The 27676-nt window shown below is 44.2% G+C and overlaps 1 protein-coding gene across 1 annotated transcript; it reads right to left on the bottom strand.

The window, feature by feature from the left end:
• Positions 1 to 804: 804 nt before the first annotated feature.
• On the bottom strand, positions 805 to 18451 carry LOC137447663 (uncharacterized). The gene is made up of 7 exons (XM_068151417.1): positions 18311 to 18451; positions 8298 to 8428; positions 6441 to 6601; positions 5338 to 5631; positions 3638 to 3793; positions 2824 to 2952; positions 805 to 1989 (listed from the first exon to the last, which is right to left on the bottom strand). Exons 3-7 carry the CDS (start codon positions 6499 to 6501, stop codon positions 1928 to 1930), a joined length of 702 nt encoding a protein of 233 aa, XP_068007518.1. The 5' UTR covers positions 6502 to 6601; positions 8298 to 8428; positions 18311 to 18451; the 3' UTR covers positions 805 to 1927.
• Positions 18452 to 27676: the final 9225 nt, after the last annotated feature.

Here is a 27676-nt window from a genome sequence, read left to right as displayed (position 1 = left end):
TGAGTATAACACAAATTAAAAATTACTAAATCATTGAAATGGAATTGCAGCTATGAAATTAGAGCAGCTGGTGAGGCAAAGACCTTACCACTCTCAGTCATTTTTTAATGTATTAAGCAAATAATTGCCAATTTATATATTGCAAAACAACACACTACAGTTGCTGTCTACCAGCACAACATGGATCAGGAAGAGCAAAGTGAAATGGTCGGTAAGTGATGCTTCTGAATATCACAGCCTGCATAATCATCAGTAGAAAGAAGAGATGTAATGGAAAGTGTGCTTCAGTGAGCCATAAAGATTGGCCTGTGAGTTGTGTCTTGAAAATACTTTAGCTCAGCAACTGTCACTGGGCAGAGTGACAGTTCTCAAAATATGTCCAGCTCTCTGGCCCCAGCTGGTGTTAAAGAGTGGAAATTAAACCTGCACCTCATTAAACCTGCTAGCTACCAAATGGGGATCCCTGAAATGGTGACATTCATCTCATACTCTCTGCACGCAGGATACCCAAAGCTGTCTTCAGCTGCAGAAGTTCTGAAAGGGAAACAGAGCAGGTACATCGACATGCTTCCCTAGCTACCAGAGTTACTGCTGCAAGTGTCCTACACTGAAACTGCCAGTTTAACAAGCCAATTTGTCAGGGAAATGGATTTCACCTTTCTATTCAGCCTGGAAAGAGTCTAATGGCCAATGCCATTTCTGAGATCCTCCTCTCCACCTTTGCAGAGAAAACAGAGGAGGTGCCCTGAACCTGCAAGTGCTGGCAACACCAGATGTGTTCAAAAGGCCAATTCAACAAACCAGCCAACTGTACAAAAATGCTTTATTTGATACAGAAACCACCAGGGAGTTTAAAAAAAAATAAAAAAGAAATCAAGGCCTATGGGCAAGCTGCCACATTACAAAATGGAAGACACGCAGAGGGCATCTGCTTCAGGGTTTAACATATCCTTCCTGAGCACAGGCACCGTTCTCTATGGGGCGACGGAGATTGGAATCAATACGGCTGACCAATATGATCGAGTATTGTTCCTTTATTGTTCCTGTGTTGCAGGCCTATGGAGCAGGCCCGTAGTGCAAGTATAGCACAGTAAAGTAAAGTGTAGAAGAAGAAGAGACAGGAAAGGCAGAAGTGCGTAGCAAGGGAACTTCTACAACTTATATAAACTCGGGGTGCCTCGTTGGCATGGCTTCATTGGTTCCCATCGCACTATTACAGATTATTGGTCCAACTACTAACGACACGCAAGGTTTGTTGATGCAGGAGCATGTCCTGTTGTCCCAAGATAACTTTCCATGTTTATAGCTACCAGTGCCTTGTTTTAGTTACATGCTGCAGGCACAGCACTGTTTTGCTACACTGCTAGTTGGCTCTGCATTTATGCTGAGCATGGCCCGCCACCACGTCAGGCTCTAGGCCTGCACTGCCAGATTGCTCACACTGCTCATCGCTGGCATTGCCACAGTTCTCCAAAGAATTTCAGATGAACTGAGAGATTCAATCATTAAACCCATTGTGAGAATTGAGGTGGTTTAAAACTGTGCTGCTGAGTCAGTCACTCATCTTGCAACGACTTCCATCTTCAGCAAAGCACCAGCAGAACATGGGAGATTCAGGGAGCTTCTTGTGTTGCTCATGTAGCTGGAGAGTCATGGCAACCACAGCCTTTGGTGAATGCATGATGATGTCTTGTGTAAAATGAGCTCTGTTTGTGCAGCCTAAGGCTCTATGGCAGCACTGAGGAGTATGCTGCTGGCACAATGGCCTGGCTGTGTCATTTGTAGATGTTTCTCAAACAGGTGTGAGGTATGTCTGGAGCCTCTGTGTATTTTTTCCAACAACTGCACAATTGAAAAGAAAAATATCTGCAAAGCAATCAAAGGCACAGGTTGATTTCAGAGAAAAAAATGAGCCAATTCCTTGTATTTAGGCCTGAAAATGTGGAGTGTGAAGTTCCTGGGGCAACCACTTCTGGATTACATCTTGCCCTGTAAAGTAAAAGGATTACAGCTTCATCCTCCAGCAAGTTCATGGTATCTCTCCAGAAAGCCTGCCCTGCTTGCAGTAGCCCATCAGCCTTTGCTCCAGGACACGCCTGAAACCTCCCTGAGCATCACACCACAGGGCAGGACCTCACGGGAGGCCTTAGACTCTGAACAAGAAACAACTAATGTTTGTTTCTAAAGGATGGACCAGGAGATGTCTCAGCTTCTGGCATTACACAAGGTCCCATAAACCCTGTAGCCAAGCTGGCTACAGGATATAGGGGGAAGCTGTATGTCAGGGTCAAGGGGGTTCTGCTGGAAGTGTGTAAATGATCACCATAGTACTGGGACCACTGCAAAGTCCTACAGGGGCTAAAATCTATTGACTCAGACTTGATGCAGGGTAGAAATAGGTATCAAAATATGGTTCTGATAAGAACATTCACATGTACCCGCCTCAAACAGCTCCACAGTCCTTGTGCTTTCTCCACAAATCCCCACCAGTTCTGATGGCAGCTGATACTTCACCACAGTTGCATCCCAATTTCTATACTCTGTTATAGCACAACCATTTTTGAAGTAAGAGCCAGATAATTATCATCTCACTTTAAGAATACTGCAACTCCTGTGCTGTGAGGGAAGAGGGAACAGCAGTAAAACCAGCTGACTGGGGACTATGCCATGGCACCAAATGCATCCCAGCTGTTAGCCCATCATCCCCTTCACAGTATCATTTAGCAGCCTCAGGAGCAATGTTAATGAAATGAAGTCCAGAAAGAAAATCCTGTGTGTGCAGGCCCTAAGGCACACATGAAACACAACATTGTCAGACTGTACCTCGACCATTCCTCCTCCGTTGAACACAATACAATCCCAGGGCCGCCCCACACACTATAACTATCAGTACTGGGGGGATGATGACACTGCTGCTGCTGCTCTGTTCATCAATGACAGGTTGAGGAATCTCTGCAGAGCAAAAGAAAACAAAAAGTCCAAGTGAATCAAACAGATTTGTAAAGAAATGCACCTGCCTCATAAGCACCAGCTAGGAAGAACTGGGCCTGGTTCTTCTGCCGTGTGTCCACAAAAGCTGATAATAAGGTAAGGAACTCATGAATGAGGGAACAAAAAGCCTCTCGCTTATGGTATCTTAATGAAGACATCAGCACCTAAAATGGGCTCTACAACACTTGAAGCTAATCCTTAACTCCCAACCACAATGGATGTCTTTGAATACCCATCTTATCTGACATAACCAAAGCCAAGAGGTATGAGACCTTGTATCCTGAAAACAGAAGAGGTCAACAGCTCTGTGCAGTCTTTTAGTGATCTCACTATTTTAGCCAGTTCTTCCTGCCAAAACAAGACATGCAATATGTAGGAAATAAAAGCTGGAAGAATGTTTGTCAGGGCAGCATTATTCTGGATGGTGTCAGAACTGAGGATTTAATCAGGACAGCAAGGCAATCCATCCTTAATAACAGGTTTAAAGGCCACTAAGGAAATCTATTTTGACTATTTTATTTAAAGACTGCTACAGCATCTGCAAGTCCAGGACATCTGACCTCACTCTGTGTAAAGCTCTGTCACATCAAGCTGCCTGGGCAAAATTCTCTCATAGCAAAGTGTAAACACACATGAAGAGATTTACCTGGATTTCCCTCATCGGTGATGCCAGCACTTGATCTTCTGTCTTTGCCACCTGCTGTTTTAAAGTAGCACTTCAGGTGGCTATTGGCTTCTCTAGGGTTGATCTCCGCTTCACAGCAAGTTTCAGTGATGTCATCCATTACATTTTGTGAGGAAGCTGAAAGAGAAGTTTTCATATGGATCATTTATTGGATCATCAACCAAGGGTTAAAAAAAAATTGAAGCGGTTAATAGGTTAAAAAAGAAGATCCTTCATGTACAACAAAAAGTTGCAGACTGCTACCATCATATTTAATTCACCAACTGTTCAAATCAAACAGTCATCATTGACATTTTCTTTGCACTAAAGGTAATTAAATATTCTGTGAGCCAGTGATGGGAATCTTCAATTTTGAAGGCAGTAAAATAGTTTTCACATGCAATTATGAACATCAAAACACTTTCAAAAAGCTTATCACTACCTATTTGCAGTTACCTTCTATTCAAATAATAATGGCACAGTTTTGCACCTTCCATTTACCCACAGGGACCAAAGAAGAAGAACAAGACCAGCAGCTGTACAAACCTGAGAAACCCCAGAGTGCATCTCCCACCTAGCCTGCAAGCCCCTGTGCCATTATGTAACTTTGTTCTCTTCCGAGAGGTGGGAAATGTAAAGGCCACAGTCTTGAAAACCCTTCAACCCTGTACATCCCACATTCAGCACAACCACTTGTTACCCTCTCCAGGGACACAAGAATCTGTACCTACAGCAGTCCCCAGCTTTCACTAGAGATGTTTTTGTGGCATCCAAGCTTTACACAGTGGCAACAGCATATTGATTTTTTTTGTAGTAACCACAAAACCAGAAGAGAAATGGTTTACAGTGGTCAGAAATTAAATGCATGGGGAGTTGTGAAGCTGCACAAAAGCATAGGTAGGGTTTTTTTCTTATTCTCTCCTGTCAGCAATAAGATTAGCAAGGGGGCTCTAAGACTAACAAGAAGGATGATGAACACTGCTTTCAGAGAACTGTCTACAGCCAGGAGGACAAAGCCAAATATTTATTCAACTGGATATTAACTGGTGCAATATCATTGACTCAGATGGAGTTCAACTAAATTCATAGAATTATAGAACAGCAGGGATTGGAAGGGACCTCTGGAGATCATCTAGTCCAGACTCCAAATTACACCTGTGCGACCTGATCCACCATGGCATTTTGCCTTCTCGGAGCCACTTGCTACATGTACTGGCAGGCATTTTTACCTCTGACTTTGGCAGGTTTTAGGGAAAGGTTATTTGCTGAATTACACACAACAGTAACACAGAATGACCAGGCTAGACCTGGATTTCAGGATGTGCAGACTGAAGCAGGTGGGATTCATCTATTGCAAACTGGCACAGATTTTGACTCGGAGAATTGCTGTTGCCCAAAAGAAAGGAACATCTCCCCCCTCCCCCAACCAAACCCAAACAAAGTATCTTTATAAATCAGAACAACAGGAGATACTACTGCAGTTTAAACAGCATTTGACATGAGGTAATTTTTTTTTGTGAATGACTTCTTTTACAAGAGAAACTCATTTTGACAAATTAGTTTACTCATTAACCTCACTTAGTTTACCCATTATTCTCACTGCCCAAACAGGTAACAGTTGAGTTTCATAATGAGTTATATGTTTTTCATATGTTGATAGCCAGGCTCCCTGTAGAGCATACCTTCAGAATTCACAGTGCCACATGACTTTCCTATTCCCTTGGCATTTTGCCAGATAATGCCAATAATTCCTTCAGGAATGTACTCTGGGTACTGATAGCACAGGCTGATGCTTCTTTCACCGGGCTCCAAACGAAATGTGTTACTTTGGGTATCAATTTTTTCACAGCCTTCATAAGCCCCTTTATCACACACACTGCTCTCAGGGTCCCTACAGAGATAGACCGTCACATTTGTTTCACCAGTGGAAGAGTCTTGTGTCCTCGCAGCACCGCTGGCTCCGGGCATGGCAATATCTATGAGAAAACACAGGAACATTATTTTCTACCAGCTTTCTCCCCAGACATTTAGGGCAAGAGAATAGGATCAATTCCAGTGGACAAATCAAGTCATGGTTTAGGAGACATTGCTTGCCAATAGCCAATTTTTATATGGTACAGGGCCCACTCCCCAAAAGAACTTTGGGTGTAGAAATCAGACATTTCCGCTACTGCTGCCACCAGGAAGCTGGCAGCTTGGGAAGTGAGGTGAAAGACATTTCTTTTGTTGAGCTAAGAGTTCCTCTGCCCAGACAGACTCAGATAAATCACCCACTGTTATTTTCTTTCCTTCCAAAACTCCTTGGCACAATCCCATCAAGTGTACCTCCAGCAGACATCCAGAGTCCAGGACAAAGGAAGGTCACAGCTGACCTGCCAGCTTACATACAGCCGGTTGCAGTGTCCCAGGTCACTGCCAGGACTCCTGCAGGCAACAGTTTCCTAGCAAAGTTAATAAACACCAGCATCTTGCCTGGAGTGCCGAGTTATACTGGCACTGGGTGCTGAGACCTGACAAAGGGGTTTTACTCATTCCAACTACTCTGGTAACAAGCCATGCTTTGAGAGAGGATCCACCTCATCTAACTTCAGACAGATCTAAGTTACCCTTCCTAAGTTAGGTGATTGCCATAAGTCAAATTAATCAACCTTCACCTTCTTAATTTCTCATCTTAGTGGTTTTTGTGGTTAAAACTGGAGACAACTGAGCTTTCTAACAACAGCTGAAAGATTTTTAGCTACTGAATGTGGAATGAAAAGCAACAAGACCAAAAAGGGAGACTCACTTGAATGGGGACCAGCAGTCAGAAGCAGAAAACATGACAGCATCAGTTTGAGAGAGTCCATCAGGCTGCCCTGGGTGCTCAGCTCCAGCAGTGATGGATGCTCTCTTAGATGCTCCAAAATCCCAGGGGACAATTACCAGGCTGTTCCTTTGGTCATCTCCCTGTTTGGACATCAGACACAGCATTTAACATCCTTTATCTTCATTATCTTTCTTATTATCTTTATCCAGTCAAAAAGAACACAACTTCTAGGCCAAATGTGCAAAGCTTCTGGTAGCCAAGATAGCTGGAATGCCAGAAAGGAAATACTCATCCTGCTCAGCTGCTGCTGCAGTCTGAGAAGGCCTTTGCAAATGCCAGACTTACACCCATTTCCCTCTGGGTCAGTCATGGCTATAGAAGACACACAGGGAAAGGGAGATCCCTCCTGAGCCTGCTGGGCAGGAGGATCCATGTCCAGATCTTCCAGGCTCCACAGGGCAGCAGCCCTGCACACATCACTCAATAGCACATGCAGCAAAAGCATCTGGACTTGCTGTCACTTTCAGAACACACAAAAAAATTAGACAAGGAACATGTGTCGTGCTAAATGAGCATTTTGCTTGACCTAAGATGAAATAGTTACTGCCAGCTTGAATTTTATTTTTAATTTAGACTACCTTATGGGAAATACCTGTTCAAACTGAATGGGGAACATAATGTAATAATAATAATCATAGAAGCATTTATTTTTTGGAAAACTCTTCAACAGTGAAACCATTATGAATTTGTGAACCATGTTTTAGTAAAACAGGTTTCACTTTCCAAAGGAGAGAAAAAAATATCTGGAAAATTCACCTAACTTTCCTCACTAGCATGGCTCTGGAAAACAAACTGCTTCATCCCCAGGAAGCTTTGGATGTACCTTTAGGAAATTGGTTATGCATTAATTCCTCATTAAGCATTAGTTCTTCAACAGAAGTTACTAATTGCTCCTCTCTTGTGATCTGTGGTATCTCAGAGCTACCAAGTCCCCCTGGCCCTGAGTCCCAAAAGCAGATGAGACAGGAGTAACACAGCCCTCAGAGCAAGCCCTTTCCAGCTGCTAGCAGGTACAGGAGACCATCAGACACCATTTCCAAAAGTCCTTGGGGGTTAAAATCTGGGGTGCCTCGGCGGTGCCCCAAGCTCCCATAACCCCATGAAGGGGTAAAGCCCTAGAGATACTGGCACTGCTCTCAAAGCTGTGATTCAGCCACTTCCACTTCAAACCACACGAGGGACCAATGCTTCCACTTTTCTCACCTGTACAATCCCGCAAGACCTTCCTCCCGCCCCACCAAGTACTGACAGCACACAGAGCATCAGACCACCACGGCATCTGAAAATCGTTCTGACTTCTTGAACCAGCCACCCTGAGATCAGTGGCAGGAAGAAATGGATTTAACCAGGAACAGAAAGTTGTAGAGCCCTAACAAAGTCTTTGGTTTGTTTTAATAAGGATTTGAATACTAATCGCTACCTGAAACTCTCCTGCTTTTCCTAGCTCTGCTAGATTCATGTACCGTCACTGTGGTCGCTCACACATGCACCAAAATGAAGCTTTTGGGTTTTTTCCTGCACAGAAGCAATGTGAAACCAGTACAGAACTACATGAAAACTAGTAGGCAGGGGGGCAAAGAGCAGTGTAATTTGTCAAGATCATATACTCAAGTCATACTCATTCCTCCTTATGGAGAAAACAAACCAGTGATCCTTTCCTTTCTGCCACAGGCTTTTTTAGTGCCTGTTTCAAAATACTTACTTAAATAGAGGAAACGGCAACAATTTGTAAGAGAAAAGACCAGCTGTAAGACTCCTTAAAGAAAATGACAGTACCTCAAGGGTTGTTGACATCTGAGGAAGGCGTTGTGCCTCTTCTCCATTCACCTGAGCATCCTGGGCAGCTCCCAATTCATTCAGATCCTCCTCCAGAGTCCTCCACAGGAGACGCAGAGGCTGCTTGGATCCTAGAGAAAAAGGCAGAGCTGAGCTCCCGTTTTATAAAGCAGCTGGATTTTCACTTTCGCTTCTCATGCACTGCGGGGCAGCAGGCTCACACGGGGTCATGTAAACAAGGTAGGTCCTCATTCCTCCATTAGGAGCCGACAGCTGCAAAGCATGGCAAAAGTCACATCCATAAAACCTCTCAGGAGCCTGCTTTTTGAGTAATGTGTGTAGTGACCCTGTCTGTGTATTGCACAGAGATGTGAACGGTTTGGGTTTGTGATCTGCCCCTGGGTTTGCTAGTGAATTGTCTCACAAGGTCACAGCATAGGACAGCCTACAGCACTGAGCTCAGCCGGACCTTCCAAAGCATGCATACTTCAGCAACACCTCTGTTACTCAACTGAACTGCTGCCTGGCATGAGCAGCTGGGATCAGAAGGAGAGCAGAGTAAAATAATGCTCAAGGGCCTTGTCATGGCCTTTTAGAGCTTAAGGCTGCAGGTATTCATTTTTCAAGCACTATCTGAGGCTGGGCACAGCTACCTGTTGTTTGCCTTCCTATTTATGACTGTTGGGGCATCTGTGCAAACATCTGGATGCTCAGCAGGAAGATCTCTATTCTTAATGAAGAGGAGGGTGAGAAGAGGGAACATTCTCTGCCCCTGCAGTGTCTGCTTGGAGGCTGCAGCTGGGAGCACATCCTATAGTAATCAGGCTCAGGGAAAAGCAGCAGGTCCCAGCTGTCGGGCTCTGCACAGATACCACACCAGAACATCCCAAAAGCAGCATTATCATGGCAGCTGCAAGATTTCATATTGTCTTTCATTTTCCCAGATTTCAGGACAAGTATCTCACCCAGCCTTCCCCTCACTCATTTAGTCTGACTGACTTCCAGAGTTTCCTCTGTCAGGGATGTGCTCACTTGAGCAAACCTGCTCCAGTATGGACTGCTCTTTCTGTGGGTTCACAGGTCCTGCCAGAAGCTTGCTCCAGAGCAGCCTTCCACAGGACCACAGCCACCTTCCAGCTACCTGCTCCTGTGTGTGGGTCTACAAAAAAAGTGAGGAGCCTCATCTCAAAACGAGGGCATAGCCAGAAGACAAACTAAAATCCTTCTTGGGAACCTGCTGCTAAGGTTCAGGAAGAGTCATGTTTCTTGTCACTGTTCCCAATACCAACACAAAAAGATCTGGACAAATAGAGGAAGTAGGTTTCTATTTTCATAATGAACAGTTGAATAACTACTTCACTCTTTTTAAGTCTGGTCTACAGAAGAGGGCTTTCATTTCTGCACTTCCTCAGAAATGCTTCCTGTCAAAATAATTTCTGAGAAAGAAGTTGTGGGGAAGTGAATGGAACAAGGCTTGCTGCAAGGCAATGGCAGGGCCTGCTCTGCTCTACACCCTGGAGACAGCATAATCCCCTCCTTGCCCATCCAAAACAGGGTTAAGCATTGTCTCTGCTCTAGCCATGGTCAGAACACATGGTTTGGAAGGGCTCCAGAATTTAATCATGGGTGGGATTACACGTACATTTATTATAGGGTATGGTCAGAGCTCTCAAGACCCCTGGTAGACGCTCCCGGGCTGCTGCTGGCAGGGTTGAGTTGCTCAGCTCACACCAAACTGAACCATCAATGCGTTATTCCACATATCCCTGTAACATGAAACAACCTGGGATTCCTCACTGAAAAATAACTTGCCAAGACAGAAGAAAGACAGGTCTGACAGGACAGCCTTAAAGTCAATAATTTCAAAACAAAACTAAAAGCAACCATCAGCACAATATTTACATGCATGAAACAAGATTTACTTCAACACCCAGATAAGGGAGAAAGCACCTGGGTAACACCCTTCTGACTCAACACCTCTAGCTGGGAGCAGGCAGAGCTGTAATAGTGATGTGGGTTTGAGCTCCTGCTGTTGCCATAGACAGCCTTAGTCGAACATACAGCAACATATAGCACCTCTATTAGATGATGGCTTTCTTGCCCTTAAGCCAATCCATACCTACCCTCCTTCTCCCTCTTTCATCTGTGATCCCATTTCCAGGTTGCAAGTGGTCTCAAAGAGCAGCAGGAAAAATAAATGTACTGCATCTCCCTATTTTCAAGCTGAATTCCCCAATGTTTCAAGAACACGTTTTCAGCCAGGTACACTATTGCACCCCGCTGCCCATCTCAGATCCAGCTTTAAGGGAACTGGAAGAAGAGTGCCTGTACCAGCGCTGTCTCGAGAGCACTTCCGAGCTTTCTCAAACCTCTGGCTATTCTGACCAAGAGCAGTCCCTCAGCATCCCTCAGCTGCAAGGGCCTCAGGATAAACCCTTTTACTCACTGGGCAAGAAGCAAATTATTTTTTTAGGGAGATAGTGATGGTTAATCCTAAACTCCCCATCTTTCCCACTGGCCCACAGAGAGTAGCTGGCCAGCACTGCTTTAACGTGTGACCAACAGCACAACAAAGCAAGTTGCAGCCAAGGAACACAGCAGCTAAGACGCAGGCTGGGGATTTTTTGTACCTCTGGAGGATTGAATATTTGAGGGATTGCTAACAGCACTAAACTCTTCACCCAAATCCAGCCCAACTAAATAGCAGCTGTGTTCAGATTCTAGCATGAGCTGCCAGTGCAGAAGACAGAAATATTCTGAGAATCTGACTCAGAATTCTGGGTTATTTTTTTTTTGCCTTGATCAATCTTTCACAGAAATTTAGTTTCTGAGTACAAATTTCTTTTTAATACACAGTCACACAAGAACTGCTTCCAGCTAGCCTCTTCCCAGTTCCTCTAGCCCCATTTTCATGTTTTGTTTCTTGTTGTTATTTGCATTTTCAGTGTTTCCTGTGAGTGCCATCCAACTCCTCAAATGCCTGCATGGAAATTTTCAAGGAACAGGCAAAGAACTTCGGTATCCAGGAACTGGTTTGAGTTTATTTTACTTTATACAGAGAGAGATATTCCACCAAATTCTTTGAACATGAATTAAGTACCTGATGAATAGGGGGGAAGAAAAAAAGAAAGAGGAAAGAAAAAAAAAAAAAAAAAAAAGAAAGAAAAAAAGATTTAAAAAAAATTAACAATAAAAAAAGAAAAAGGACAAAAGAAAAAAAGAGGAGGAAAAAGGCGGGGGGGGAAAGGGGAGGAAAAGGAGTCAAAAAACACACCACAAAAACTACCAATTTATGGCTTCAGTGAGGAATTTCTGCTCTTAATCACCCAAAAACATGCTTTAGGAATTAATGTTTCTTTGTGGACTACAAAGTCTTCTTCTCTTGTGCTGCACAAGAAGAGATCTTCTGGAAGTAAGATCACAGACGACATGCCACGTACCTGCTAAGCCACTTGTAAAACCTCCTGAGTACCTGTAGCAGCTGACCATCAGCCTGCTTCTGCACATGCACCAATTTCTGGTTTAGGCAAAATTTTCAAGTTTCTTACACAATTTTGTGTTCAAAGCCCAATCAACTTACAGACAGCTAACCTGGCAGATGAAGGACAGAGAGTTGTGTTTTGATTTATCAAGGTCCTTATTAGACTGCATTTATACTGCAATAGTCCTACAAACTGTACTCCTGAAAGTGCCTTCACTTTTACTTCCAAGGGAGATAACCCCCAACATGAATTTTCTTCTCTTCTACTTTGATCCATTCTGACACCAGGAAACCATCTTCCTTTCATTTCAGTATCCTGTTTTCATTTTCAGTATCACTAAGGTTGGAAGAGACCTCAAAGATCATCGAGTCCAACCTGTCACCACAGACCTCATGACTAGAGTAAGGAGGACACTACTGCCCACTGCAGGCTCGAACTCACAACCTTCCCATTAAGGGTCTTTAATCCAGAAATACCAGCCCAGAATATTACCATTAACTCTAGTCAGAACTTTATCCATAAACTCAAGATGAGAAATGAGCCAAAAGACATGAGGTAAAAAGCAAATGCCATGAACACAGAAGAACCTGTTCTGGGAAACTGGGAGAGTAATAAGGCCCAGGGATTTATCTCAAGTCTCAGCATAAACATTGATTTCCCCATTATGTCATTGAGCTCAATAAGTTTTACCACTGGTTTTGTTTTCCAAATATCATTTATCTACAAAACTTCCAGTTTGATCATTGTGAGGGATTTCCCTACTAATCTGGTACAGTAAGATAATAGAACAAGGAATCTGTTTGAACCATAAAAGTTTAGGACCTCAGCCTCATTACAGGATCAGAGAATGATAGGGGTTGGAAGGGACCTCTGGAGATAATCTAAACTCAACCCTCCTGCCAGAGCAGTCTGCACACGACAGTGTCCAGGCAAGCTTTGAATTACTCCAGAGATGGAGACTCCAACACTTCTCTGGGCAGCCTGTTCCACTGTTCTACCACCCTCAAAGTAAATAAGTTCCTCCTCATGTTTAGATGGAACTTCCTATGTTCAAGGTTGTGCCTGTTACCTCTTGTACTTATCTGGACACCACTGAAAAAAGACTGGCCACATGTTCTTGACACCCACCCTTCAAGTATTTACAAGCATTGATAGGATTGCCCTTCAGTCTTCTCTTAACTAAAAATGCCCTTGTCCCTCAGCCTTTCTTCATGAAAGAAATGCTCTAGTCCCCTCATTGTCATCAAAGCCCTTTGCTGTACTCTCTCAAACAGTTCCCTGTCCTTGAGCTGGGAAGCCCAGAACTGTACACAGTACACCAGGTTGGGCCTCACCCATGAAAACCAGCTCTTCTGTTACAGGAAAAACATTAGCAACATTAGCAAACATTGCTCATGGCAATGCCACAAGCCTCTGCATCGCCCAGCAGAACTTCCTCTAAAAGGCAGATGCCTAGAACAGCACCAAGCCCTGCCGGGGTGCCAAGCAGGAACCATATCTGTGATTGTGAACCTTTTATCTAAGAAGAGTTTTGGTGGATTTTCAGGAGAATGCCACCCTTTCCCAAACATCCCTTCAACAAGTGTCAAAGGGATTTGGGTTTGTCTGAGGACACAGCTACAGCACCGTTAATCACCAACAGCAGCTCTGAGATCAAGGAAAAAGGAAGCAGTGAGGCAAAACATTTCCAGCTTTGCAGACATTCCCTCACACTCACTCTATAGACAGAGCAGTTTGGCCACAGCCAGTGGCACATCTAAGGTCCTGAAACAGGATCCAAAGCCTTCTGTGAAAGGAAATGGAAATAACTTAGCTGAACAATCAAAGGCTAGACCAGATGATCCTGAAGGTCTCTTCCAGTGAAATATAGTCTCTGTAGTATTGCTTAATACCAAAAGTAGCTATTAAAATTTCCCCTTTAAAAATACAGATCAAGGACAATGAAAGAGAAAATGCAATTAAACTCCAGGACATGGTCCATGATTGCTTTCATCTCTCCCTGACAAAACACCGCGGTGGCCCTACCTATTCTTGTTTACTTCTCTTCTGCTAAATAGGACATAAGAAAATCTCTTCTTTCTTGGAAAATCAGATATAGAATCATCTCAGTTGGAACAAGCCTTGAAGATCATCGAGTCCAACTATTATCTAACTCTAGTCAGGTGCTAAACCATGTCACTTTTCTGGTCCTCCTCTGAGACCATGAGTCAAAGCACTCAAGTTATTTTCCTTCAGACAGCTTTCCACAGACTAGATAGAGTAGAAAACAGATTGGAGCAATGGTGACAAGCTGCAGTCTGGCATGCCCCTAAAATAAGCAATTTGATTGTAAATTTTGCTGCTGCCACTGTGTGAATGGGGAGAGAAAGATTTCAGAGCCTGTAAACACAGGGTACAGATGAGGATAACATCTGCTCTTCCCCCCACCCCCTCCACCCCCTGGTTGTTTTGGGGTGGAAAGGGGGCAACTCAAACTACCAAGAGTTATTTTAACTATCAGCCAGTGCAGTACAAGGTTATAATAGGAAAGTGATCTGGAGAGCAGCTGACCTCGCTTCTTTCCCTCCTCCTTACATGCTTAGGTAGCTTCACAGAGCCATAAGCTCTTCTCCTTCCCTTGGCTATTCCTTTTGGCACATCTAAGGTCCTCTTCTCGTCCCTCACCACCATCAACAACCTCTTTATGCAGATCTGCAGATGGTCACAAGCAGCAGCCCAAACTCTATACTGCCACAAGCCTTGTCCTACATCTCAGAAGAGCAACACCTCCTCCCAGTCCACAGTTCTCCCAGTGTTCACACTCTGACCCTGTTTTCATTACATGATCCAGGGACTAAAAGGTCCAGAGAAGCTGACTGCATTTGCAAATTGTGCTCCAAGAAGAAAGCAACATTCTGGAAAGATTTATGTGCTTGGCTTTCCCTGAGCACCACACACAAAGCTCCTGTGGTTGACAAGCTGGATTATAAGCCTAGAGAGACATGACTTCAGGGGTTTGTTTACCAGATATCATGCATAAATGATCAGCCTTCAGCTTAATTACAGTGCTGCAAAACAACTGCTGCCCCTTAGGTGAATCTGTGGATGATTTGGTTTGCTCCTGGAGTCACAGTTCTTGACCACAGCTTCTGTATTAGACAAATACCCCAATGCTGGTGGCTCATTCTACCACTGCTTTCTCATGGTCCAGGCTCAGGGCCTTAAACGAGGGCTGTTCCCTTTAAATTAAAAACAAACAAACACCACCAAACTCAAATACTCAATTCCCCTAACTTTTGCCAGCAGGCATGCTGGCCCTGGTCCAGACCCCATGTAATAAAGACAGGCACAAAGTTCAATTGTTGAATCCATGTCTCTCTCCAGTACAGTTCTTGCACCTGCTTTCCCCCCTGCCCTGCCTGCTCTTAGCTGTAGTCCAGGCTGCTGCTTTCTTTCCAAAATTTCTAGATGCTTTGTCTCAGGCTTTTCTACTTTCTTCTTCCCCCTCCTCCCCTTCAGCCAGGGATTCCCACTGCATGGCAGAAGTGATGTCCAGGATTTCTGACTGAGACACAAACCTCTAACCCTTTCCTAAGATGTCCTTTAAGGTAACATCTTGGTATATAATCCCCATACATGTACCTTAATGGTGACACAAATTAAGTTTCAATGGGTTATTCCTCCCTGTAAGAAAGCCTTGGTCTTAAAAACTCCAGTGGCATTTTGAGATGTGCAGTGTGCTGTGAAACAGCTTCTCAGATGAAATATTGATTTGCTATTAAATGCTTTGACTGCCAGCAGTGACTTAATGATTTAAAAACTAAATGATACATATTGCCTTACATTAGCTAATTATCTTAACAGTTTTGAAACTGTATCCTCCAAGCAGCCTGGAAATTGAGCCATACAACTTCCCTCAAAATAGTTTTGAAGAGGTTTGGTATTTCCCTGACCACCTTGTCCTAAAACACATGTACATACAGGTATATTTAGAGGGGGCTTAAGACCCTTTAAGGTAAGCACCTCACAGTCTGCCAGGATTTAGGCACCAAACTCCACTTTGCAATGCATTCAGCCAAAAACACCTACACCAGCACCTTCCTCTAGAGACGAATCATGAAAACCCAGAGTCCAAGGCCAGAGATGGAACCAACAAGGAGCCTTTCTTGCAGCCACAGGATCACATCAGGCTGCTGATAACAAAGAACCGTGAACCTGGATTGTGGCTCAGCCTGCAGCAGCTCTGACTCACTGAGACAAGGCACTCCAGAACCCCCCATTTTCTCTCCTTCTCTCCCCATTCAGGAAGTGTTTTCCTTATAATATTTGCTTTGTTGCAACACAAGCACTTAGCTAGTTCTCAAATTTCTTTTCAAGTTGACATCTGCAGCAGAGATTTACAGGCTGGGCTGTTGCCACACTGTCTGGGTGCAGGGAAGTCAAGCTGTTCTCTGTGCCCACAGCCAGTCTCCCCTATCACCACAGAAGCTGTAGGAGTCCTGGCCACTCAGGCTTCACGTACTCCTGCTCATATTGTTCAAGGAAAATGTTTCCAAGCCCGGTCTTGTCCTCCTCAGGACTGCATGACTCCACCTGTCCACTCTTTCTTCATCTGCCAAGAGGAAAATTTCATCTCTCTACTGTTTGCTGTATGATAGCTCAGCTGCCTTGTTTGAACACTTCTTGTAAAAGTCACTACTGAAAATCATTTGCAACCAGCCCTTCCTCCTACAATTCATTGCATTCTGAGCTGTGCAGACATGGTTTAGTTAAGTGTATGAGTTCTCTTTGCTTCAACACTGCCCCACAACTGGAGGTGACAGGTGATTCTGTGGTTCCGTGAAGTTGTATCCCAGCTAATGAACACCATGAGGGCTCTAGATAAAATGTGTTGCTGCCAGGAGCTATCTCCCAAGAGCTGCTGAGATGGCAATAGCATACAAATGCAGCTGACAGATCATTTTTCACTCTCTGGGAAAGTTAGACACTTGCATTTTGGGCTTTAACTGAAGGCACTTCTATCAAGAGCCACTAGCAGTCTGTGGGAGAAAGGGACTCTCATTCAGGAATGGCCAAATAAGTTTGCTTCTCCAAGAGAGAGAGGCTTACATAGTGTGAGACAGGATGAGAACAGAGAAGGAATCTTCTAATGACTGACACCAGAGCTTCAGATGATTTTTTTTTAAACCACATCACCTGGTATCTACAGGAGACTGGATCTCACCAATCAATTTACAGGTCTGAGAAAACAGTGGTACAGTCCAAGAGGATTCATTCACCTTCTGCCAGCTAAAATCACTGTTTGCACATCAATCTGCCCTGCCAAAGGCCAAGCAATACAGTGCTGCCTGCAGCAGCAGGATGGGATTTCCTTTTGCAAGAGGAAATGCTTGAGCAGGGTAAAATCAACTTTATGCTACTGTCAAGCTTTCCCCCTCTGTTTTCCAGCAGACTAAGAGCACACCTGGGAGAATCAACTGCAGCCACAGCTCTGCCATGCTCCAGGCTTGGCAACACCAGCCCTGGCTGCACGTTTTAGTTTTTGTTCTGCTCAGCCAAAACAGAAAGTAGAAATAACCAGCTAGAAATTCCTGTGGGAAGTTATTGAAAGCAGGATGTTGGTGGCCTGAAAAGTTTGTAGGCTCAAAGTACAAAGGTATTTCTGTAAGCAAATATACACTGTGTTACAGGCTTGCAAGCTTAAAAGCCAAACAACACATCCAAACTCTTAGGTACTACAGTATGGTGTGGAGCAACCTACTCATGCTGTATTCTGGTCTACCCTGGACCTCAGAGGGGAGCCTGAGAATGTTGCCCTCAAGACAGCTACTGAGTGCCACAACTTGCATCTAGGTCTGCCTGCTTGAGCAATACTTCATGGCCTATTCAGCCACCTTCTTTCTGGAAACTAAGCAACTTCTTTGCATTTATATCTCCATCTACAGAACACAGGTTCCACAACTTCTTAAAATGTCTTAAAATGGAAATGATAGATGTGCAAAACAATCCTGCTTGCGCAAGCACAAACAGCTGTGAGTTTGCTCTGAAGCAAAGAACACAACTAAGTATTTAAAAGGCAATGACCTAGATGACAAATTCCTTGGCATCTCAGAGCAGTTTGTATGCCTTCAGGAAAGTTTCAATCTAGATAGTGCCCAGAGAATAACAAAGTCCAAAAGGTGACAAAGGCTGCAGGCAAAACCTTTGTCAGATACATCTGGTACAAACTACCCCAGGGAGCAGATTGCTCCCTGAGAGTAGGGAGCACTCCGCAAAGAGAAGAGCCAAGGAAGCCATCCCAAGGCCATGTACCTGTTGTTCCTGAGCTCCAGTCCTAGTCCTCACTGACCTCTCAGGTCAGCTTGAGCAACTGCTGACAAGCCAAAGCCACAACCCTAAGAGTTCAGTATGAAAATAAGAAGCAAAACGGCTTCTCACAACCTCATTTAACACAAGAACGGAGAGGTTTTAGACACCTACTTTCTTTTAGATGTTCTACTGTGTTCTAACAAACAGCCAAGTGTATTGCTCAGCAGCACCAAACAAACCTACCTGTGGAGGCTGAAGCCTTCAAAATTCAGCAAGGACAGCAGAATGTTCGTATCTCAGAGAAAGGAGACCTTCACAAGGTGTCAGAAGGCTGGAAGAGACTGTTCACATGTTGCCTTCTACTCTCCTTAGAAAAACCAGAAAAAAGTACACACAGCTAGGTCAGTGTAAAGGGAAAAGACATTAAAGTAGTTCCAGTGAAAAATGCATGGCAAAACATAGGAGGTAGCTAAGACAAAAGACCCTCCCATGAACGTGCCATGACTTCTGGGTCATCCAACTCTGACCAGAGGTTAAGATTGGCCTTTAGCAGTACAGCCACTCCACATGGTGAAATACAGTTTGAGAAGGGCTCTTGCCTCCTGATGTCTTGCTCTGCCCTGAGAGTTTTCTCCGCAGGTCTCTTGACAAAACAGCTGTTCCTTAATCACCACTAGGAAAAAACAACGGGACATGCTACATCCTCTGGAACACTTCCTTGTAAGACTCAGACGTCTGGCACTACTACCCCCAATTCAGCCATTTATAAGGTTAGGGTTTGTTTGTGTTATGGATTTCACTTCCAGAGGAAATCATTGAAGCCTTGGCACAAAAGACCAGGGATTTCGCACTCCATTCTTGACCTCCCCTCTCACACTGGAGTCCAGTGATCCAAGGAATTCTCACACAGAGGCTGTCACTGATTCTGGCAAGAAAAGACTAATCAATTAATGTTTCTCTTTTCATATATATGTTCTAGAGAATAAACATATACATGGTTTAGTGATGCAGGCATCTGGACAAGGTGCTAAATGAATCTCGCAGTCACTTTGTAGACATCAACACTGTTTCTGGAGCACCAGAGCAGATCTTAGTGCTATCAGGCTGAAAGATGGGGAAATTTCACAAGAGGTTGTTTCAAAAGTATGTCCTGATGCTTCACATCAGCTTTGCCATGTGATATTTAGTAATATTTGGTTATGCTTTTTACATGGAAGATCAACCTACATTTACTGGGCACAGATGACAGGAAAGCTACTTTATTATTGCTAGAAAAATAAGGACATTACAAGGCAGCAAAGTCTTATTCTTACTGAGAGCACAGGTTGCTTTTCCAACTCCATCTGGGGCAACTGGTGTAAGAACCCCAGTTATGGCAACACTGACTTTCACCCTTCAGAACCTTTCCCTCCATAAGTACTCATAAGTACTTCTCCCAGGTAACTAGCAATAGGACTAGAGGAAATGGGCTTAAGTTGGGCCAGGGGAAGTTTAGGTTGGATATTAGGAAAAATATCTTTACTGAAACAGTGATGAGGCATTGGAAGAGGCTGCCCAGGAAGGTGGCATAGTTGCCATTTGTGGCCGGTTGACGTTGCCCCCTTAAGAAAGGGAACATGGTGGACGGAAGTTGGTAAACGGAAGGAATAGTCTAAACTAATTTCATTGGATGAGTGGGAGGAAGCACTTCTGAGCTGGGACTATACTGGACATTTCCAGCACTTCTCAGTCAGTCTTGCTTCTGCCTCTTCTTCAGGCAACAGCTTTCTGTCCTGGGCTTTCTGCCAAGGCTTCGGCCTTGAGGCCGATAAGATACCAGGCCTGTATACTAATTCCTTTCCAATTAACACAAAACTGCTTTTAACTTCTTTCTTTCTCTCTCTCTCTCTCTCCTAACCTAATCTGGGGAAAGGGGGGAAAGAGGGGAAAGAGGAGGTGGGGAACCCCCCTCTCTGCCGAGGGGTTTACTCTCATTTCTGTGTTACTCTGTTGTATATCTTTGTATATATTGTAGATATTGTAAATTTGTAAATAATCCCCTGCATTCCCTACGTTGCTTTGTAAATATAGCTCCACTGCTTTGCTAATTCAGCTTGTGAGGTTTTTTTTTTTCCTTTCCCTTCAATTTTTTTTTTCCCTTTTACTTTACAAGGGGGAAGGGAGGAGGCTTCTTGGCCTTACCTTCCACCCACCACATTTTTTTTATTGGCGTACCCAACGTGCGGCAGATAATTAGTTCAATTTATTATTTGATTGATTTAGTGTTTTCCAGCTGAATTAGCAAACATGAAGGTATTGTGGTTTGTGGAGTGATTGTTCTTTTCAATTTTGGGGGCTCTGGTTTACAGATATTGTTTGGGTTTGATTTTGGATTACCTGGGTAAATATTTGGTGCAGACAATTTATATGTGGGTTATGTATAGAGTTAAATTATGGTATGGAAAATGTATTAATTTCCTATGGCCAGTGAGATACAGGAATGTTACCTCCACCACTCTCCCAATTGAGATAAAGGGATTTAAGATTCCGCCTGAGGAGACAGTAACTTTAGGTGATGCCTGGGATCCAAAGGTGATTTATCTCATGTCTATAATTCTGCTGCTGGTGATAATTATCGTGTATCTCCTGATTTCTTTGCGGCGAGAGAGAAAGGTGTCCAGAGCTTGTTTTGTTATTAAAACTAGATCAAAAAGAAAACGCCGTGGCTCTCGATCAGTCCCAGAGTCATCTAGTGATGAGGACTGTGCAGAACCCGTGTCAGTTAAAAAGAAGGCTAAAAAGTTAATTGGTAAGGCAGCTCTAAATGACTTTGTTGATTCTGGCAAGCAGCCAAGGGCATCGGCTGGTATCAACATGGCACCTACTCCTTCTCCCACTCCTTCTCCTTCTTCTTCTTCTCCGTCGGCCAGTAATGGAGCAACGTCACTTCCACCCACTCCCTCGGTGGGACGGGAAGTCACTGCCCCAGCAGCTGATTTATCTCAGGACCTGTCAGCTTCCATTAAGGTGGCTGTAAATTCAAACACAGCTCCAGTCAAGATGGCTCCTTTAAAGACTAGAGCTGGAAAGGGCAAAGATGGAGAAGAAGAGGAGGAGACTGATCCTGGTGAGGGGCCCTCTACTCTAAAAGATCCTGCTCAGGAGGAAGAGAAGGTTTGTTTTAAAGATCTAGCTAACCTAGTGAGATCAAAGCAGGATAGAGATGAAGCTAGGAAGGCAGCTGGCAAAGGTGGTTCTCAGCTTAAAGAGATCCTTAGGAGAATGACAGCAGGATTTTATGGGCAAAGAATTCAGGGAGATGAAGATGAAGATGATATTACGGACTGTTCGTCACCAAGGGAGGAATTGAGAAATGTCCGTAAAGATTTCACCAGGGCAGATAAGGAGCCAGTTCTAGCTTGGCTTAGTAGGTGTTATGATACAGGTGCTTCAGCTCTAACAGTTGGAGACAAGTCAGCAGCTCAGTTAGGAACTCTCTCAAGGGACAATGGAATAGATAGACATCTAGGTGAAGCTCTCGGTAAGGTTAATCTGTGGATACGCCTTTTAATAGCGGTTGCCCTGAGATACCCTTCCCGAGATGATCTTCCATGGAATCCTAAACCCTGGACTACCATAGATGAGGGAATTAAGCGCTTGAGAGAATTTGCTGTTAGAGAGCTACTCTATGGTGAACATGAAACTCTGAATCCTGATGACATTCCTGTGGGTATTGGTCTTGCTAAAAAGATCATCAAACTTGCTCCTTCTAATTATGCAAACATTCTGGCAAGCAGAATTGTGTCAAGAAGTTATGGTGGAGCTTCTCCTACGGTTGGCCAATTCAGTGATCAAATGAGACAATTGGAGGATAGCATGACACGTGGTTCTTTGGTTTCGGCCATTAAAACGATGTCTGGTGATATACAGAATTGCATAAGAGAGTTAAAAGATGAATTTAGAAACTCCATATCCCAATTGGCACAAAGGGATAATTTCAGTTCTTCCTCCAGGTGGGTACAAGTTTCATCTGTGAGGAATACACGTCCTCCAAGGAGGTCATTCCAAAACAGGACATTCCAAAACAGGTCATTCCAAAATAGACCACCAAGGCAATCACGTAGAACTATTTGGATAACTCTGCGTGATCAGTTTGGTGAGAACATGAACCGCTGGGATGGCCAACCAACTTCTAATCTTTTCAGGAGACTGAGGGAATTGCAAAGTGGCAGAACCCGAGGTAGCAATACCAGAAGGGTAGCTGTTACTTCCACAGTTCCCCAGAACGACTCTTATGGCTCCAACAGTGGCTCCAGTTATAACATGCAAAGTTATAACCCTGCACAATATGTGCAATGCACATGTGCGCATGTTCCCCATAACTAGGGGTGCCCTGCCTCCCGCCAGGGGGAGGAGAGGGATAATAGAGATAATAGAATCTATTGGGATGTGTACATCCAGTGGCCTGGCACTTCACAATTTCGGAAGTACAGGGCCTTGGTTGACACAGGAGCTCAGTGCACCATAATACCATCAAATTATCAGGGATCAGAGTCTATAACTATTCTGGGAGTCACTGGTGGATCTCAAGAGTTAAGTAAGGTAGAGGTTAATATAAGTTTGACTGGTAAACAATGGAGGAAGCATACAGTTGTGACCGGACCTGATGCACCTTGTATTTTGGGAATTGATTTTCTGAGAGAAGGGCGTTTCAAAGACCCTAGAGGTTACAAATGGGCTTTTGGAGTAGCTTCTATAGAAATTGATGGACAAAAATTGAAGCTGTCTGCCAGACCTGAACTTTCTGATGAATCTGCAGTTGTGGGACAACATAAGATACAGGACATTAAATTGCCGGTTGCTTCTCAGACTGTGCACCACAGACAATACAGAACCAACCGTGACTCTTTGTTGCCCATTCAGAATCTGATTCGTCAGTTGGAAAGTCAGAAAGTCGTCAGCAAAACTCATTCACCTTTCAACAGTCCAGTGTGGCCTGTGCGGAAACAGAATGGAGACTGGCGTCTGACGGTAGACTACCGAGCCCTAAATGAAGTGACACCACCTATGAGTGCAGCAGTACCAGACATGATGGAACTACAGTATGAGCTGGAATCCAAAGAGGCCAAATGGTATGCTACCATAGACATTGCTAATGCATTTTTCTCTATTCCCATAGCAGAGGAATGCAGGCCTCAGTTTGCTTTCACCTGGAGAGGAATCCAGTACACTTTCAACAGGCTGCCAATGGGCTGGATCCACAGCTCAAGCATCTGTCATGCAGTGATCCACGATGCTCTGGAGAAAGGCGGTGCTCCAGAACACATCCAGTTCATCGATGACATCATCGTCTGGGGCAAAACTGCTGAGGAAGTCTTCGAGAAAGGTAACAAAATCATTGACATTCTTCTGAATGCAGGTTTTGCCATCAAGCGAGACAAGGTGAAAGGACCTACCACAGAGATTCAGTTTCTGGGAGTGAAGTGGCAGGATGGACGCCGACACATTCCAGTGGATGTGGTAAATAGAGTCTCTACCATGGCAAGTCCCACAAACAAGCAAGAGACCCTACGTTTCTTGGGGATAGTGGGATTTTGGAGACTGCACATTCCTGGATACAGTCAGATTGTGAAACCTCTGTATGATGTGACTCGAAAGAGAAACCATTTCCACTGGGGACCTGAACAACAAGCAGCCTTTGACCAGATAAAGCAAGAGGTGATTCAAGCAATGGGTCTGGGACCTGTCCGAGATGGTCCAGACATTAAGAACATTTTGTACACGGCTGCAAGTGACAATGGTCCAACCTGGTGCTTGTGGCAAAAAGCTCCAGGTGAGACACGTGGACGACCTCTTGGTTTCTGGAGTCGAGGTTACAGAGGTTCAGAGGCTAACTATACTCCAACAGAGAAAGAAATTCTAGCTGCCTATGAAGGAGTAAAAGCATCTTCTGAAGTGATTGGAACTGAATCACAACTTCTTCTAGCTCCCAGATTACCAGTTTTGAATTGGATGTTCAAAGGCAAAGGATCCACACCACATCATGCCACAGACTCAACCTGGTCTAAGTGGATGGCTCTGATAACACAGAGAGCTCGAATGGGAAATCTTGAAAGACCTGGTCTAGTGGAGGTGATCTCAAGTTGGCCTGAAGGCATCAACTGTGCTAAACCTCCAGAGGAGAAAGTAACTCGTGCTGAGGAAGCTCCTCCTTACAATGACCTTTCTGATGATGAAAAGAAATACGCTTTGTTCACAGACGGTTCCTGTCGTCTTGTTGGAAACAAGCGAAGGTGGAAGTCTGCAGTGTGGAGTCCAACACGCCGAGTTGCAGAGGCGAAAGATGGAGAAGGAGAATCCAGTCAGTTCGCAGAGGTAAAAGCTGTCCAGCTAGCTCTCGACGTAGCTGAACGTGAGAGATGGCCGAAGCTTTATCTCTACACCGACTCGTGGATGGTAGCCAATGCTCTATGGGGTTGGCTAAAGAACTGGAAAAAGAGTGGCTGGCAGAGGAAAGGAAAACCCATTTGGGTAGCCAACCTATGGCAGGACATTGCTGATCGAATCGAGAGAATTCCAGTGAAAGTGAGACACATCGATGCTCACATTCCTAAGAGCAAAGCTACTGAGGAACAGCAACACAACCATCAGGCAGATCTAGCTGCAAGAGTTTCTCAAGTAGACATGGACTCTAATCTTGATCTCGACTGGAAACACCGAGGTGAGATATTCTTAGCTCGGTGGGCTCACGATTCGTCAGGACATCAAGGCAGAGATGCAACATACCAATGGGCTCGTGACAGATCCATAAACATTTCCATGGATGCTATCACACAAGTCATCCATGACTGTGACATTTGTGCTGCTATTAAGCAGGCAAAACGACTTAAGCCCTTGTGGTATGGTGACAGATGGTCCAAGTACAAGTATGGTGAAGCTTGGCAGATTGACTACATCACTCTACCACGTTCTCGTTCTGGTAAGCAGTACGTGCTTACTATGGTAGAGGCAAACACTGGATGGTTGGAAACTTATCCAGTTCCACATGCAACTGCACGCAACACCATTCTCGGTCTGGAGAGACAAATCCTGTGGAGACATGGAACTCCAGAGAGGATTGAGTCAGACAACGGAACTCATTTCAAGAACAACCTTGTAAAGAGCTGGGCAAAAGAGCACGGTATTGAGTGGATATTCCACATTCCCTACTATGCACCAGCTTCAGGGAAGATTGAACGCTACAATGGTTTGTTGAAGACCACTCTCAAAGCCATGGGAGGTGGATCTTTGAAAAACTGGGAAAAACATTTAGCACAAGCAACCTGGCTGGTAAATAGTAGAGGTTCAGTGAACCGAGCTGGACCTGCACATTCAGATTTGCTACGGAAAGTAGAAGGTGATAGAGTTCCTGTTGTTAGAGAAAAGAATCTGTTAGGTAAAACTGTTTGGGTATTTTCACCCTCAGGAGAGGCTAAACCTGTCCGAGGGGTGGTTTCAGCTGAAGGTCCGGGTCACACTTATTGGGTAATGCAAGAGAATGGTGAAATTCAGTGTATTCCACAAAGAAATTTAACTTTAGCTGAAAGAGGTTAATTTTGAACTACTGTACAGCTACATCGCGTCCAGAGGAAGAATCAACGAGGAATCTACGGTGCACGAACCCTGAGATCCCTGAGAGCCCTGAGTCAACTAAGAGACCCTGAGATTTCCCTGTTTCCCTTTTCTTCGCTTCATCGGTGAAGAAATGAACTGTTTTCCATTTTTCTCATTTTCTGATTTTCTTGGACTTTTGAATCATCTACATCTGAGCATAGCCGGAATGGACTATGAACTTTACTCACAAACTGTAAATATCGTTTTGGATTAGATGGACAGTATGAACAGCCAATGAAATTGTTTAGAAGGGGTGGATTGTGGCCGGTTGACGTTGCCCCCTTAAGAAAGGGAACATGGTGGACGGAAGTTGGTAAACGGAAGGAATAGTCTAAACTAATTTCATTGGATGAGTGGGAGGAAGCACTTCTGAGCTGGGACTATACTGGACATTTCCAGCACTTCTCAGTCAGTCTTGCTTCTGCCTCTTCTTCAGGCAACAGCTTTCTGTCCTGGGCTTTCTGCCAAGGCTTCGGCCTTGAGGCCGATAAGATACCAGGCCTGTATACTAATTCCTTTCCAATTAACACAAAACTGCTTTTAACTTCTTTCTTTCTCTCTCTCTCTCTCTCCTAACCTAATCTGGGGAAAGGGGGGAAAGAGGGGAAAGAGGAGGTGGGGAACCCCCCTCTCTGCCGAGGGGTTTACTCTCATTTCTGTGTTACTCTGTTGTATATCTTTGTATATATTGTAGATATTGTAAATTTGTAAATAATCCCCTGCATTCCCTACGTTGCTTTGTAAATATAGCTCCACTGCTTTGCTAATTCAGCTTGTGAGGTTTTTTTTTTCCTTTCCCTTCAATTTTTTTTTCCCTTTTACTTTACAAGGGGGAAGGGAGGAGGCTTCTTGGCCTTACCTTCCACCCACCACACCATTCCTGGAGATGTTCAAGAAATGCATAGGTATAGCACTTCGGGATCTATTTAGGACTCATAATAGTTGGGTTATGGTTGGACTCTATGATCTTAAAGCAGGAGAGAAGATTTGCCTTCAGGGAACTGAAGGGAGGAAATAAGGGCAATCAGCTCAACATCTGGCCATCACAGCAGTGAGCTCCTGATCAGCTATCAACCTCTCAAGATAGAGGCAGCAGGATTATGATAAATATGCCCAAAGTGTAGCTCAGTGCTGCCTGCAGTTATAAAGTGAAAGAGAACATCAGGGATTATTAGGAAAGAAATCCAGAACAAAATCAACAGCCCCACAGTGTATCCACATTTGTGTGCTTTTTAGCTCAGGCTCCAAAAGGATAAAATAGGACTCAAAAAAGATGCAAACGTGGGCAACAGATAAAACACAGGCTGCAGGAAGAAGGGCCCAGAAAAGCAACAAAAGTCTGCAAGTGCAAGCTGTAAAGCTGTGAATGACCCTCAGAAACAAAAGAAGAAATGGCACCTTCTCTGTCCATGCAGAGCAAAGTAGTGAAGTTCACAAAAGGCATCATTGTTCTGCATTCTTACAACAATCAAGAGAAGATCTTTGTTCCAGCACAAAGTGCCAGCCCAGAAACCATCAGTACATTTAGAATCAGATCTATGGAAGAAAAGTGCATCAACGGAGGTTCTTAAACACTACACCTTCAATGTGAACTCTATCCCAAGGAATCTCTCGAGAGCTGAAGAGCTGTCTGCTAGGACACATCCCAGAGGTACAGTGGCTGCCAAGGCAATTGCAGATAGAAGGTTGCTCTTAGAGTTGGGATCCTTCCCAAACCAGCAGAGATGGTCTGCTCTCACCAGGTTCCAAATCAACACATTCTTTATCTCTGAAGTAAGCAGAGGTATAAGTAGGGTCAAAGTCTTAACTTAGTTTCTTTTTATGATCTGAAGAACATGAGGGGATAAAAAAAGGATGTAACAGCTAAAAAATCGGGCACTGAATCCAAACTGACCTGAGGTTTTGAAGAATTAGGGGTGAAAGGGAATGGGTCTAGCCAAGAAACACTGTGTTTGGATTTTCCATACATAAACCCAC

Source organism: Melanerpes formicivorus, unplaced genomic scaffold (genome assembly GCF_026170545.1).
Source record: "Melanerpes formicivorus ecotype bairdi unplaced genomic scaffold, bMelFor1.0.p_v2 SCAF_21, whole genome shotgun sequence".
Lineage (NCBI taxonomy): Eukaryota > Metazoa > Chordata > Aves > Piciformes > Picidae > Melanerpes > Melanerpes formicivorus.
The sequence above is the reverse complement of the archived record's forward strand: the minus strand, read 5'-3'. Positions and strand labels throughout refer to the sequence as shown.